Source organism: Labeo rohita, chromosome 6, assembly GCF_022985175.1.
Source record: "Labeo rohita strain BAU-BD-2019 chromosome 6, IGBB_LRoh.1.0, whole genome shotgun sequence".
Classification (NCBI taxonomy): Eukaryota; Metazoa; Chordata; class Actinopteri; order Cypriniformes; family Cyprinidae; genus Labeo; species Labeo rohita.
The window spans coordinates 18,984,550-19,001,369 of record NC_066874.1 but is presented as its reverse complement, the minus strand read 5'-3'; the positions used below and the strand labels follow the sequence as shown (position 1 = coordinate 19,001,369).

At 34.5% G+C, this 16,820-nt stretch overlaps 1 protein-coding gene across 32 annotated transcripts in view; it reads right to left on the bottom strand.

The window, feature by feature from the left end:
* Positions 1-16,820, bottom strand: part of dlg1a (discs large MAGUK scaffold protein 1a) — a 144,284-nt gene that overhangs the window by 18,862 nt on the left and 108,602 nt on the right. For 31 of the 32 annotated variants that reach the window (XM_051113474.1, XM_051113475.1, XM_051113477.1 and 28 more), the window contains 3 exons: positions 15,345-15,501; positions 14,926-15,028; positions 4,213-4,327 (listed from right to left, as the gene is read on the bottom strand). In XM_051113474.1, the coding sequence (XP_050969431.1) occupies positions 4,213-4,327; positions 14,926-15,028; positions 15,345-15,501 (375 nt within the window). Of the gene's footprint in view, positions 1-4,212; positions 4,328-5,156; positions 5,426-14,925; positions 15,029-15,344; positions 15,502-16,820 lie in introns of those variants that run through there. The other variant, XM_051113507.1, reaches the window with a different exon arrangement.

Genomic DNA, 16,820 nt, shown 5'->3' with positions numbered 1-16,820 from the left:
GCTTGTGTTAGTATAAATCTTTTAGAAACAACCACAAACTACATCCTTAAATGTAAAAGTTTGCAATAAATCAAACTTGAGCAAACAGCCACACTGTAACATCCACTTTAGAGACGGAATATTTATGGAAGGCCTTTTTACTCTTCATTTCCATCACTGTTTGTTTCCATTAATCATTCATTATATCCACTTACTATGGTAAACATTCTGCTGTATGTCCTTCAATTCAATTTACATTAGATTTCCTGTCAATTAAATTCTTATGAAGACCAATCTGACTAATATTTTTCAGATCGCATATATAAATATACTCAGGGACGATACATTATGGGTTGAGCTGAATGTGACCTACACAGCTGAAAAATCACATTAGGTTTATAAATCAGTGCATAATGCATGCAAGTGTAGAGAATCCAGTGCCCAGGGGCTTTCGAATCCTCAAAATGTCAAAGCTGTTCTTATTAAAACATAGAAGTAGCAACCTGAGAGCTGAAGTACAAAGTCAAACAAAAGCCACATAAGAGCTAACTTCAGGAGCAGTTTCCATATAACAATCCTGATAGCCTATGGCTTTAACGTATAACTGCTAGGCTATGAGCGATGGGAGTCCGTGAACACAGAAAGGTAAAAAGATTGACAGTGGCTCCAAAAACATGGCAAACTTTCAGTCAATACAAAGCCCTTCATGTCTCGCCTCAGTTTTACTGCACGAAATGTTGTGATTTAATCTACTATGTAACCACTGGCCTGAATGTCCTAAAAAGCAACACACACACACACACAAAAAAAAAAAAACAGGCACACTTCAGAGAACGACATATTCGCATTAGGGGCGGTCTATGATGCATTCAGCGGCAGACATAACAACGTACTTAAAAAATAAAAAAAAATTTACAAGAAGGTTGGTCAAATATTAATGAAAGCCATAACAAGTTGACCAATTTTTTTGGTCGCAAGGGTTTTAGAGATGAATTGGGAACTATGTGAATATGTATTTAGTATTTATTTATAGACATTACACCCCATTGTGTTATGTATGAAGTAGGGCTGGCAAATGATTAATCACGATTAATCGAATACAAAATAAAAGTTTGAGTTTGCTTAATATACGTGGGTGTACTGTGTAATTATTATGTATATATAAATACACAAAAATTAATGTATATATTTAAGAGAAATATGTTATGTACAAAATATAAATTCTATAAAAATTATAAAAAAAATACATATACTTGTAAATATTTCTTAAATATGTACATGAATGTGCTTGTATTTATATATACATAATAATTATACACAGTACACACACATATATTAGGCAAACTCAAACTTTTATTTTGTATCCGATTAATCACGATTAATTGTTTTCCAGCCCTAATATGAAGCCATCAGCGAAAATACTATTTTTATACATTTTTCAAATCACATATCAGGATGATACTTTGCATTAAAAGCATGTCAAGGTTATGTTTAGATATAAAAATTATAGCGCTGTCGAAATTTGCGTTAACGCAGACAATACATTTTTCCAGTTTAACGCCGTTAAAAATATTCACAGTAATGCAGTAAACGCGGGACTGGGCTAGGGTTCGCAACCCCACTAACAACTGCTGCTTCTGTCTCTTTTTCTTGACAACTAGTGCACATTTTTAGTCGCAGAATGTCTTTACGACCACATCAAATGTGAGACTTTTCAGACAAGTGCTCCAACTTCTCTTCAGCACCAGGCGCTAGTCAAACAAGCGGGGAAAATGTACAGGTGACGAGGAGCTTCAGTAGAACAATGGTGGTCAGATGAGATGACGTTAGGCCATATGTCAGTAAAAACTATTTTTCCTGTCCTGTTAGCCTTTATACTGTGCTCATAGCATGTCAGTTGCAAACACAAATGCGGTGGCGAAAAAAAATAAAAAAGAGGAAGTCAATAGCTTTTGTAGCTTTATAATTAATGTAGTATTTAGTGTTTAATAACTTTATTCAATTTCTGTATATTTCCTACTTGCTGAAAGGCACAGGTAAATAATAAATCTAATTTAAGTTCACTTAAATTAGAAGTTGGTATTCATAGAAAAAAAGAACAATTTTCTAGAGACATCAGTAATATTAATATCAGTGATACTCATCTTCAGTCATAAAAATATTTAACAAATATTAAAATATACTATGTTGTTTCTACATTAATTTGAAGACTGAATGTGAAATTATTGCAATATAAAAGTATATGTAAAACGAATGTTATTAATTGCAATTAAATCGATTTAGTCGATTGACAGCACTAAACATAACAGTAATACAATTATATACACATATATATATACACATATACACATTACCGTTCAAAAGTTTGGGGTCAGTACATTTTTATTGTTTCTTTCTTTTTTTTTTTTTTTTTTTTTTTTTAAAGAAATTAATACTTTTATTCACCAAGGAAGTATTAAGTTAATAATTAAAAGTTAATAATAAATAATTTACATTGTTATAAAATATTTATATTTTGAATAAACTGTACTTTTTAAACTTGTTATTCATGAAAGAATCCTGAGAAAAAAAAAAAAAAAAAAATCACAGGTTCCAAAAAATATTTGGCAGCACAACTGTTGATATTATCCAACATTGATCATTCTAATAATAAATCCGCATATTAGAATGATTTCTGAAGGATCATGTGACACTTAAGACTGGAGTAACAGCTGATAAAAAGTCAGCTTTTCATCACAGGAATAAATTCTATTTTAAAGTATGTTAAAATAAAAAAACATTATTTTATATTGTAAAAACATTTTGCAATATTACTGTTTTTTTCTATATTTTTAATCAAATAAATGCAGCCTTGATGAGCATAAGAGACTTCTTTAAAGACTATTACAAGTCTTACTGACCCCAAACTTTTGAACGGTAGTGTATATATATATATATATATATATATATAACAGAATTTATTATTTAATATTATAGTATTCATAAATCAATAAATAAATACTACTACCACCACTAATACTACTGGGGTGAGAATCTTAAAGTACCAAACAATTAGATTCAAATCAATTCTTGGGGTCACGATTCGATTAAAAATCAATTATTCGATTTTTATTCATTTTTGTGCACGCTGGACATCAAACACACCAGTATTTTAATACAAAAACAAACCTGTCTATAGTATGGGTAATCCTGACTCAAGAAACCAGTGTTTCTTATTAACTACTAATTTTCTAATAGTTCAAAAATATGTTATATTTCCCATTAGGGATGTGCCCGAATCCGATCATACCGTGTTCAGAAAGGAAATGACGTACTACAAAAATCCTAAAAATGAGATTTCAATGCCTTCTCTTGCAATTATACCATTGGGTAAATATACTGTACAGAAATTGCGGGCATCAAGAAGCCGTTATTAATATGCAGGGCATAAAAAAAAAAAAAAAAAAAAAAAAAAAAAAAAGCTTTTGAATGTGCATTTGCGTTTTACTTTCACTTTCAAGATTCGCAATCGCACAGAGCGGCAGTAGGCGTACTTGCCACATATAGATGTTTGTCAGTGATGCTCAGGATCTGCAAATCATTCACCATCGTGCTATCAGTCATCTCTACTTACTCTGTTAATGTTGTAAGTGAAATATATATCATGTATTGTAATGTAACAGGCTACCACTAGCAAGCGGCTAACCATGTCTTTTTAGTGGCTCCGTAGAAGGCGTTATCCGTCCCTTTCCGAATAAGTAACGGATTCACCATTTGGGCATCCCTGCTTCTCATAATAACAAAAGATCAATTAATATAAACGTTAATATTTTTCTAAACAGCCGTCGCTGAAAATGGAGCAGGATGTATTTGTTTTTCCTCCTCCATTGCTGTTGCCGTTTTGTTCCGACAACATCATGCTATTATTATAATTATACTAGAAAAGCGTTTTTTGAAATTTGTGAATCAATGCATTTGGTCGATTATATACAATGCCTGCATGCTATTGGTCAAACTACTTTTCGATCATTACCTTCAGAAAGTATGAAAACAGGAAACAAAGCCAAATATAGAAATCCTGGCTAGGACGTGTCCTATAAAAAAAGGGCACATATGGCCACCGTAACTATATACTGTGCAAATGTATTTATTTATTTATTTTTGCAGAAGTGCCACATGATTAAATATGGCTCCTACACCTGTGTTGATCTCTGAGGATTAAAGATCTAAGCATGTTTGTGATTTGTTGCTTACCTGACATACAGGGTCCTCTTCTGACTAGTCCGCAATGAGCCGGAGCCTGAACTAATACTGCTGTTCATCATCTGCTCCCGTAGATCATGGATTTTGGCTTCAAACCGACTGTACTCTGTGGGAAACACAGAAAACAACATTACACATGCTATCCTGCTGAGGACAGATAAACAACAAGGAAAAAAACCTTCAAACACCTACAGCCTCAGGGTGGATCGGTAATATCGATGGAGATGGAGGGAAGAAAAATCAGAGAGAAAAAGAGAGACACATAAAGATGTGAGCTTTACAGCATTTGGAGAAAGTAGAGGATTTCTCAAATGCATAAACACTAAATAGCAGACAGATGTATCAACATATGCACAGCTGTGCAAGCCGTAAAGTGGTAGAGAGGACGGATATAGTCTGATATGTTTGAGAAATCTTATTTAATGAGATACATCCAGTGAATACATCATCCATTCCCAGGACTCAAACTGCGTGAGGAAGGTTTGCTCACGCTAGACTGAAACAGTGAAAATGTTCATGAATTATTCAGTGGTTTAACCCACTTAACGTTCCTGCTCTTTTCCTATGTTTGACCCTTGGAGAACACAAGACGTTCAAGTTACAGAACATGAACGCTGACATTATAGTCTGATAAAGAGCTCACGACAGGTTTAAACCATCCAGAAACACTAACTTTGAAGAAAAAGTCAATGAAACACAAGGATGACTCCAGGCAACTTAGAAGAAAAAAAAACTGTTTTTAACCAAGTCTGTTAAATATCCAACCTCTCAAACCTATAAAAACCCCAAAGACCTTAACCATTTTATTATGCTACATATAGAACACTCCAAGCATTCAATGCACAATAAAACACTAACTCTCCTGCCACTTAATAATTTAACCATCTCACTACAAATAGCATTTAATTAAGTTGAAAGTATATCAGCATACTTACATGCTCTTTTCTCAGAGCCGTGCAGGAGTCTACAGTGAGCGAAAGTTTCCGAGCGCTTCTCTCCGTGTCTGTCTCTCTACCCCTCCATGTGGGAGTTCAACTGTGTTGTGGTGCTGAAGGACAGCTCCAAATCACACACAGCTGCTCTCGGTGCACAAATGCGTGTTTGAGAGCGCGTATGTGTGCGTAACTTGCCTTAGTTGGACGCTTCCACGCAAAGCCTCTCTGAGCACCTACAGCACGGCAACATAACAGATGCTAATGGACTAAACAGTGCTTGAATTGCTCACTCACCCCTCCCTCCGCTCTCTCTCTCTCTTTCTCTTCTTGTTGAAGTCACAGCCCTAACCCATGTTGGCTTGTTTAGCACAAAAACGCGCCTTCGTTTCACCAAGCAAAACAAAGGACGTCAATATGAACACAGAGTAAACTAACAACAGGAGAAATAGAAAAGTACTGAGGTGTGTGATGATATGTTTGGTGCAAGCACGCAGGTTCTGAGGATCTGCTCTATTGGGGTACAGCAAATTTAGCCCAACTGTACACACAGCATACATTGCTGAACATGTTGGTAATCCACTGGATTCATTTGGGAAAAGGATTTCGGTAGGTCAAAGAAGCAGCACAAAAAATACACGTGGGTCACTCCTATTATGCAGGAAGTTGGGCCTTGAATGTGGTAGTTGCATTGCCGTCTACGCAGGGCCAAAAAGCTCTCGGATTTCATCACAAATATCTTAATTTGTGTTCTGAAGATGAACGAAGGCCTTATAGGTTTGGAACGACATGAGGGTGAGTAATTAATGACTTTTAATTAATGAAATTTCATTGTTGGCTGAACAAGCCCTTTAAATAATGGTGCAATACCAGTAAACTAACTAGCGGACACTTTTATAAATCACTTTGTAAGATTCAAGTACTCTCCACCGATAAATTTTGCGTCTGAAATAGAAACTCCTACAAATGCATATGCATTAAGGTCAGTTGCAAAATACTTGCATCTACACCTTTACATTGCTAATTTGTCATGTGCCTTTAGTAAATCCTGTAGTAATTCTTAAATGCCAAAAGAGCGTTTGTGCTGGCACAAGCTATTGGTAAGTCTCCAGTGAAACATTTTTACTGGAGAGAACGAAATTAAGTGAGACCTTGAGTATTTCATAATAAACTGCCAATGTTTCAGTGTTTCAAACTCTCAAACAATAGTGAAATTCTTTACAATTCACTCCATGTACTGAATAACAGGAACTAGGGCTGCAACAATTCCTCGATTCTATTCGAAACTATTTATTTTTTAAAATCCTCAATCGTATTTTGCCCGTGTCAAGAAATCGGCAAAGTACCGGAAGTGGCGCGTTCCACATAAACCCATTTAAAAATCATAATAAAGCATAATGCTATTAAGAATTCACAAACGCTACGATTCAATTAAATAAACATATACCATGCAGGTTTAATATATGCGCTTTAAATATTTACACGTGTGTAGGTTACGTACATGCATTTCTAAGCGGCTCTGTTCACAAACTGTTATCATTTACATGTGTTTACATCTCAAACTCTGTCTCTGCATGTTGTTGTTGAGTTTGGGTTTATTATAACGTTCATCTGGGAACCAACGTACGCTATTTTATCATATTTTTTAAGGTAAATAATTTACAAACCGACGCAAACACAGGAGAATATATGATTAACGTTACCTTACATATGCTAACTCTTCATCGCAATTTCAAATAAAAGTTTAAACCACTGGTCTCAAACTCAATTCCTGGAAGGCCACAGCTCTGCACATTTTCGCTCCAACCCTAATCAAACACACCTGATCCAGCAAATCTCACAGATTGTTACTGTGAGAAATTTTTATTACTACTACTTCAAAATAATTGTCAGATTACTCGAGTAATTATTTGTTAGTGACAGCCCTAATAGGAACGACCAACACACACTGAAGTAAAAGTCTTTAAAATACAATAGATCCATTTTGGCTGAGCATCTCTGTATGATGCACACATTACTGTATTGCTGAAGATACTGTATCTGATAGGACAACATGGATATTTCATAAGCACTGTAAAACATTAAATAATCTTCAATAAATTATCTCTCTGTCATGTTTTCTCTCTGAATTCACATCTTCCCTTAGTAGATAAACATAAGACAATGAGACATAATGGATGTGTGCAAGTCTCTGGTGATGAACAAAAGTCTATAATTAGATATAGCAGAAATGCAAAGTCATTCATAATAAAGACTGGAGAACATTCAAGGCTTCTCGCAGATTCCATGCAGATGAAACAACAGGAAACTAAATGCTGGTACCCCCAGGATTACATTGGTTTTGAATGAATAGTTTAATGAGAGTAATGATGCATGTGCTGCCGTAGAACAGTGAAAGGCTTTCATGTTATCAGGAATTCAGAATGTAATCGTCATCAATTCTGTGTCAAACAACAAAACAATTGAGGGCCTTTCAGAAAGCTCAGAAAGGAAGGAGGCAGAGAGAGGAAATAATATGCTTTGAGTCACGTTTCAAAAGAATGAAAGTTGGATGAATAATCATTAGGAGCTTTTATATTTAGAAATGGCATTAAGGCACAATGGACAAAGCTAAATCAATGTGTGATTTGAAGTATCATTAAACAAAAGTTTAACACTTCCTCAGTAGAATAAATACTAATAGCACTGCCAATAATTATTTCAAGTTATGCCTGGGAAATGATAAACAGCAACTGTTTCAAGTGAACTTTATACCATTACAGTATGAAAATGGATATTCATTTTGAGAATTGCTAAAGATTACATTTAAGATCATTGTAAGATCAACTTAAAGTGGGCATTAGATGATGGCAAAGGTAATATAAAAGTAATAATCCAAAATCTGCCAATAACTGATAGGGTATAGATATGCTGTGCTATGCATCCATAATGAAGAGTATCAGCAAAATACTGGCACTGATTCTCAAAAACAAACAAACAAAAAAAAAAAATGTATATCAGCAGTGTGAATTTCTGCTTGAATATATCTGGATTAAAAGGCTTGGGCACAGATCACTTTCATTCAACAGTGCTTTGTAGGCGGAATAAGAAAAATATTCACCAAAATTTTATTAGTCATCAAATCAAAATTAGACAGATAGAATATATGAATATTAACAAGGTGCGAGAGAGGATTTCATCTTTGTTAATCTGACTGAATTTGTAGTCGTAGTCGTAGCATCCGACGCTAATATATGTGGCTAAAGCACTTTAAGTTTATACATAATATTGACTAATACTTTAGTCATCTCTTTAAGGCATTAAAGGAAGTTTAACTCTTTTTTGACACAAGCAGAGTAAAACCAGAGTAAAAATAGAACTGCTGCTATACATGCCATCTAAGCCTTACAGAGTTGCCAGATCCTGCAAGAAAAGCGAGAAACCTGGTCTAACAAAAGCAGCTCTAGGATTTTCCAGGATGACGATGAGAGAACTGTATGTAACAAATATTTTATACAATATACTATTATTTATACAACAGTTCTTTCTGGTCCTCCAATCTGATTGGCTGAGAGGAGTGCGATATTCTAGTGATAACAGAACTCCAACCATTTCACTGTTCGTATCACTCGACTTACGGTATTTCTCACAGCGAGTGTCATGGCAAACACCCAAATCAACTATAATTTTATAAATAATACTGTTTTTGTGTCACGGAATGTAGTTTTAGATGTTTCTTTTTTTTTTTTTTTCTCGGTGAGAATGAACTTAGATTTCAAATATGAAGTTTGTTAATAAAGACAATGTCTATATAAAAATTTGTTTCGACGTTTCTGCTCCAGGTTGTCAGTAGCCATTCAGCACTCATGAACCCACCGAGAGCATCCTTGCCTATATATAGTATATATTATTTTATATCTCTATAGTAGTTGAACATTAGATATAATTCATTTTAGGTAAATCTAATGGGCAGTCTTTGGTCTCATTAATCTATCTGTTCCAGAGCAAACAGCTTTGGCTGAGGACAAAATCTCATCACGTTATATTTTTTTGTAAATTTAATGTTGTATATTGCCTTTGTATTTTTGATTCAATTAAATTATTATTCAATAAATAATACTTTATATAAATGACAGTAGTTTAATAATAGTATTTAATAATAGTATTTAGTACTGGGAAATGGTATATGTGTGTGTGATGGTGAATTTAGTTCCATTATTCTGCCATTAGATGGCGATTTTAAAGATTTTATTATTAAAAAACACTGAAACAGGGTTGTAAACAAGGAAGTTATCTTTACTTTCAGCAACACGTTGTAAGACGCAGCCAACAAATGCACTGAGCAGTGCTGTCATCAGAAATCACCCTTAACAGATAAAAGGATAGTATGATAAAGATATCGCTTTCCTTAGTGGATATTCAAACTAATGTTTTATTGTGAATATGAGACTGAGCTGAAGAATGAATGCTGTATCAGATGCAGGTAATCACACTTGCTCAGTCCATCTCTCTCTCATAATACTCTACTTAATACAGCGAGCTTGTAAACAAAAAGCTGTCAGTGAAACAACGTTCCTTTGCTACTAGTTCTGAAGTGACGTTTTTGAATTAGTAACGGAGGCTTGGGCTCAGCTGTTCAACTGTCAACTTCTGGACAGTTTGGATTTGAATCCATGGCAGAAACTAGTAGTTCTGCACAAAAGAGGGGTTTTAAAGACACTCCAATGTTGTTTTCTAATATTGAAGCATTATTTGATCACGTCGGAAATATCCCAGTCAAACACTGTTTTCACTGTCTATGTGGTCCCATTAAAAGCACAAAGCGTATGTTTCTTTGTTTGTTGAGGTAAGTGAAATAGGTACATTTCTTCTTAATTCTGTAAATAACTGGAGGGCATGTCACTGAAGCGGCACTTGTGCTTAGCCCAGCTGCGTGAGTGTGTGTGTCAGACACTGATGTCTTTAAGCTCCAGCAAAGATCCTCAGAGCCGTTAAATCCCTCTGATCAAAGCAGTCTGGCCCTAAGGGGTTTCATTTCCTTTCCAAACACCACCAGTGTAAATTTAATGGCATTTGTTTCTCACATCACAAAATGGAGGCTCTGGAATGACTGCATCGCACTTAACTCATTATACCACAACATCTGTTCTTTAGTCAGATATCTAAAGCATCCATTGGTTATTGCACTTAATGAAAAACACCACACAGCACTGACATATTCACTATGAGAAGCCCTGGAGAGTTGACAAGGTCCTCCCTCAGCAGTTCTTCAGCAGCGATTGGTCAAAGTGAGTGCTGCATCTGTGCTTTCCAACGCTTTATTATGCATGTTGTCACACACTGCATATGGAGAGCAGAGGGAGCTGGATCTAATCTCAGCTCATTCTTCCCACAGGGAGCTGCCTGAACCCTGCTCACACCTGTGGCCGCCTGATTGGACACGACCAATCCCCATCGTGCTGACTGAAAACTGGGCAGAAGAGCATGTTGATGAGATGTCTGGCATGGATAACGGATGACAACAAATAGATTCACATGGGGGCCAGTCATTTCTCTGTGCCAACTACAAATGCGTAACTTTCAATGCTGTATCTTCACTGCAAGTGCAGTGGCTAGTCACATTTGATCGCAATTTATGATCAAATGTGGAAATAAACCACTATTATATCCACACTATGAAGAATTGAAACCCACCACATCTATATTTGAAGGGAAAGCAGCAATGACACCTTGCAAACTGACACCCGTGCTGTAACTCGAGAAGATGGCAGTACAGTAGGTGCAGTAGGTTTTTTTTTTGGAAAGCTACACTGACTCATCAACAACTATCAAGGGAAAATGAGACTACGCTATGGAAAATTTTAACCAAACATGTGGGTAAATCAAACGGGTAAGTCTCAAGCATGTCAAAACATGTCCATGTCATATTTCAAAACAAAAACAAAAGGAAGGAATGAGAAATTACATTTTGTATGAAGAAAGAGAGATTTTTGGCAATAAACATGTTTTAGCATGTTGCTAACATGATACCAAATATATCTCTAGCATGTTTTAACCTGTTGCTATTGTATTAGCACACTGCTAGCATATTTTAACAAGTGTTAGCATGTTTTAACAATGCTAGCACATTTAGCTAATATGTTACAACACTTGTTAGCATGTTTCAGAATACCGTCAAGCCAATATATAAATAAAAAATATATTATTTCAACTGTAAAATGTTAGATGTATTTAAACAAAACTACAAACCACAATTAAGAGAAAATCAGAAAATACTGTAAAGGGTATAATATTAAAATCAGACGAACATTGATTTTTCATTAAAAAAAAGAAACCGAAAGGACACAAAATAGATGTTTGGACAAAAATTGATTAGTAGCCAGACAGCATGTGTTGTTTTGGTAATAAACATGTTTTAGCTCGTTTTGGCATGTTGCTACATGCTTTATTGCGACATTTAACGCTAGAAACATATTAGCGTCTCTCTAGCATGTTTTAATCTGTTGCTAGCTTGTATTAGCACACTGCTAGCATACTTAGCTAACACGTTTTAACACTTGATAACATTTTAACATGTTGCTAGCATGTTTCAGAACATTGTCAAGCCAACATAAATAAATAAATACATAGTATTTTAATTATAAAGTATGTTGGATACATTTAAACAAAAGTACAAGTATAATTTAAGGAAAATATTGTCATGTGTTAAATGGTATAAAAAAAACTACCAAAATTTTTGGTAATAAACATGTTTTAGCATGTTGCTAACATGCTGTGGCATTTAAAAAAAAAAAAAAAAAAAAAAAACATGTTAACAACCTCTCTCTAGCTTGTTTTAACCTATTACTAACTTAACGCACTGCTAACATATTTCAAGAAGTCACTGGCATCTTGCTAGCATGTTTTAACAATGCTAGCACATTTAGGTAACCTGTTTTAACACTTGCTAGCATGTTTTAACATGTTGCTAGCATCTTTCAGAACGTAATGAATTTAAACAACAGTACAATGTATAATTTAAAGAAAATTGGAAATTGTTGTCATGTGTTAAAGGGTATATTATGTTAAAACCCATTGAACATTTATTTTTTTAGTCCAAAAACAAAAAAAAACAAAAAAAAACAATAATAGATGTTCAGACAAATATTAAATTAGTAGCCAACAAGCATGTGTTGTTTTGTAATAAACATATTTAACTCGTTTTAGCATGTTAAAATGCTAGAAACATGTTTACATCTCTCTAGCATGTTTTAACCTGATGCTAGCTTGTATTAGCACAATGCTAACATATCTTAAGTCACTGGCATCTTGCTAGAATGTTTTAACAATGCGAGCACATTTAGCTAACATGTTTTATCACTTGATGGCACACTTTAACAAGACACTGTCATCTTGCTAGCATCCCTGGTGAATAAAACAGAACATGCTGGTAGGTATGTTTTGATGCTGGGATGCTGGTTGGGTATGTTTTGGTGCTGGTTTAAGCTGGTCCTTAGCTGGTTTATGCTGGTCCTTTGCTGGTTTTTGCTGGTCCTTTGCTGGTCCTTTGCTGGTTTATGCTGGTCATGTTGCTGGTCAAGGACCAGAATAAATCAGCAAAGGACCAGCTTAATCCAGCACCAAAACATACCTAACCAGCATCCCAGAATCAAAACATGCCTATCAGCATATGCTGTTTTTTTTCACCAGGGATGTATTAACAATGCTAGCACATTTAGGTAACATGTTTTAATGCTTGCTAACATGTTTTAACATGTGCTAGCATGTTTCAGAACATTGTCAAGCCAACATAATAAATACTTTAATTGTGAAGCATGTTGGATGAATTTAAACAAAAGTCCCAGTTTAATTTTAAGAAAATGGGAAAATATTGTCATGTGTTGAAGAGTATGAAGTTAAAACGCGCCAAAAAAAACATGGTTACTACAATTTTACAATAAAACCATGGTTAATTTCCATAAGGGTAAGCTGTTGCTAGCTTGTATTAGCTCACTGCTAACATATTTTAACAAGTCACTGGCATCTTGCTAACATGTTTTAACATGTTGCTCGCATGTTTCAGAACATTGTCAAGCCAACATATAAATAAATATTTCAACTATAAAGTATGTTAGATGAATTTAAACAAAAGTACAAAGTATAATTTAAAGAAAATTGAAATGTGTTCAAGGGTAAAAATACATCTTTTTAATTTAAAAAGAAAGTGAAATGAAACAGAAAGAACCCAAAATGCATGTTTGGACAAATATTAATTAGTATCCAGCAAGCATGTGTTGTTTCTAGTGCAGTTGCTTACGAAAACAACAAGTAAAGAGCAGGTCAGGAACTGAAGAGCTCAGATAAGCGCTCTCTTCTTTTTCTTTGCAGTCTATGCTGAGTGATGAAGAGAACGGATTATGGAATGTTCTCCTAGAGAAAGCCAAGATGAAGGGCAGAGCTGCTCTGTGCTGGCCGTGAACTGAGGAGCGTGATGGGTACAGGAAGCCAGGCTCAGGAGCCACGCTAAGACAACAGCTTTCACCAAACAGAGATGATGATACATAAACACACATACGCTCGCTAGGGGTGTGAAAGGAGCTCTGATCACACATACACACACATACCTGTTCAGAAGCTTAATTTAGACCCTCTCAAACTAACTCAAGCCAAAGCTCTGAGGGTCATCACTACCCCATTGGTATTTTAATAAACACTGCAGCCAGGCCTGCCGAGCCGAGGAAAGGATGGCCAGGCTGGACTTTAGTCCTCAGGGTGAAGAAACCGCTATGAGTCACGACCACAACACCATACAGCACACTGCGTGTGTTGTCACTTACATGTACAGTACATGAAATCATCATGTTTATTTAAAACTTTGGGGTCAGTAAGAATTTTTGTAAAGAAATTGATAATTTTATTTAGCAAGGATGCATTAAATTGATCAAAAGGAAGGAAAAACACGTATAACAGGCCAATTTAAAATAAATTCTAATTAATTTCTATCTAAAATTAAAGAATTCTGGAAAAAAAAGTATTTCAGTGTTCCAGAAAATACGTATATTTATTTTAATATGTATTCAAATATATATTAAAAGTTTTAAATTGCAATATTTTACAATATTACTGTTTATCCTATCAGATAAATAAATCAAATCCCACCCAACATTTTTTCCTGTTCAATATGCTGTTTCAATATCAGATTATGAAAGAATAATGGGTTGCGAATGGCATTTAATGTTGACTTTAAATACACAGTACATCTGTAATTACTTCAACAGGCGCAGATTTTGACAGGTTATCAAGTTCACACTCTATTGGCTGACAGGTTTTCAAATGACAGGTTTTCCATCTAATCCACAGTGTGACTGCCACTGATTCTCTTCCCATTATCACAGTCCACCATCCATGAAATGGTTTTCTGCCATGTCGAGCTACGAACAAATCTGCATTTGTAGCATTCAGGCAATGCTGCGTCTGATCAAGTTCTTCAAGCTAGAGTTTGTATCTTAAAAGATATTCTCTCTAATTAAAAAAAAGCTGTATGCAAATAGGAAAACCAAGGAGGTAGATTCGGGGAAACACCAATCTGAAGCAAAGTGTGGAAATTCATTAGGTTTAGGCTTGAGTGTACGTTTAGCAGGCCCAGAATGAAACATGACAGACTCTTATATAATCAACTGAAATAAATGAAATGACTGAAGCTGTCATGTTGCAAGGAAAGGCCTAGTGATCCAGTTCTGAATGCGTTAGAATGTTATTTATTGTTAACACTGAAACATACTGGTCAGTTTGAAACTAATGCCTGCCTACCCACCTTCAGGTCTGTACTGAGCCACGATGGTGACAGTCTGTCCAGCATTCTTCAGTGCTGCAGCTGCCTGTTCATGCGTTGCACTGCGGAGGTCCACCCCATTTACCTACAGCATGCATACAATATTAATGACATGTATCATAAATAAGCACTGATGCAAAACACAGCCAGTGGGATCCAACAGTCTGAGAATGCATGGAAAATTCAGAATGTAAAATTTACTATTAACCTGGATTTGTTTTTTTGGTTTATGCTGATTGCACGCTGTTGTAATTAAAATATATACAAAGACATTCTGAATTTTCAAATTAATGTTTCTCTAAAATGGTTATGCTGATAATGGAAACGCATTGTTACATTAAGACTGAAAAATGAATTCACTGAAAACAGAACAACAGCTGTTAATAATGCAATGCTCTTACAGAGATGATACGGTCTCCTTTCCTTAATTCTCCACATAGGTCTGCAGGCCCTCCTGCTAGTATGAATGAGATGAAGATTCCCTCTCCATCCTCTCCTCCTACAATGTTGAAGCCTAGTCCTGTGGTGCCCCGATGCAGGACTATTTTCCTAGGCTCCCTAAAAAACAAAACCAGCATTTATTAGTTGATTTGAGTGAGCAGGTCAGAAAAGCATACTTACAAAAATATCTCTTTTTTTTAACCTAATGTACACACACACACTCTTCAACTAAAACTTTTCAAAACTGATTTTGGTGACTTTTTTTTTTTTTTTGAAGTTACATTTCATCAAGTTACACTAAGGGAGAGTTTATAAAGGATAAACTAAGTATTTAAAATAAACGCAATAAAATACAAATATACACTTCCAGTCAAAAGTTTTTGAACAGCAAGATTTTTAATGTTTTTTTTTTTTTTTTTAAGATGTCTCTTCTGCTCATTGCTTTTTTTTTTGGTAAAGAAATTAGAGATATTCATACTTTTATTTAGCAAGGATGCTTTAAATTGAACAAAAGTGATGATAAAGACATTTATAATATTACAAAAGATTTCTATTTCAGATAAATGCTGAAAGAAACCTGAAAAAAAATATACTCAGCTGTTTTCAACATAATAATAATAATAATAATAATAATAATAATAATAATAATAATAATAATAAATGTGTTTTTAAGCTGCACATCAGAATATTAGAATGACTTGATGCTAAAAAATCTGCTTTGAACTCACAGAAATAAATTACATTACATAAATTACAGTTATTTTAAATAGTAAAAACACCAACATTTTAGTGTTTTTGCTGTACTTTGGATCAAATAAATGCAGGCTTGGTGAGCAGAAGAGACATCTTTAAAAAAAAAAAAATACATTAAAAAACTTTTGACTGGTAGTGTAAGCAAAAAATGCTCCTTTGGCTATTAACTGAAATAAGCTTAACTTATAAAGTAAAATTACTAGAACTAGTAATTAAGTAATAAATAAATAAATAAATAAATAAAGCTAAACAGAAATATTTATAAATATATTTTTAAAGACTAGGTTCAAAATTCAAAATTCAGTTTAAAAAAAAAAAAAAAAATGTCCTTGCATGAATTATTTGCCATTTCAGAAAAAAAGAGAGGTAATAATTAAATTAAAAATATGCCAATATTTTTATTTACAGCCGCATCCCCTTATTAAATTAAAAAAAAAAATCTAATACATTTGATTGCATCTCCCTCTAGTGCACACAATATAAACTACAAAGAGGTACATGCTCTCAAGTTAGTGAAGCTGCATCACATTTTTCATTTGTGACTTCATCTGGTGGTCTGCAGATGGCAGCAGAGCCTCATGTTACTGGCTCTGTAGCATTACAATGTTTTCAAAACAAACCCTCACTCAACATGGCTACAGACATGTCATTTAACCCTTAACACACTTTAAGAACAAACAGCA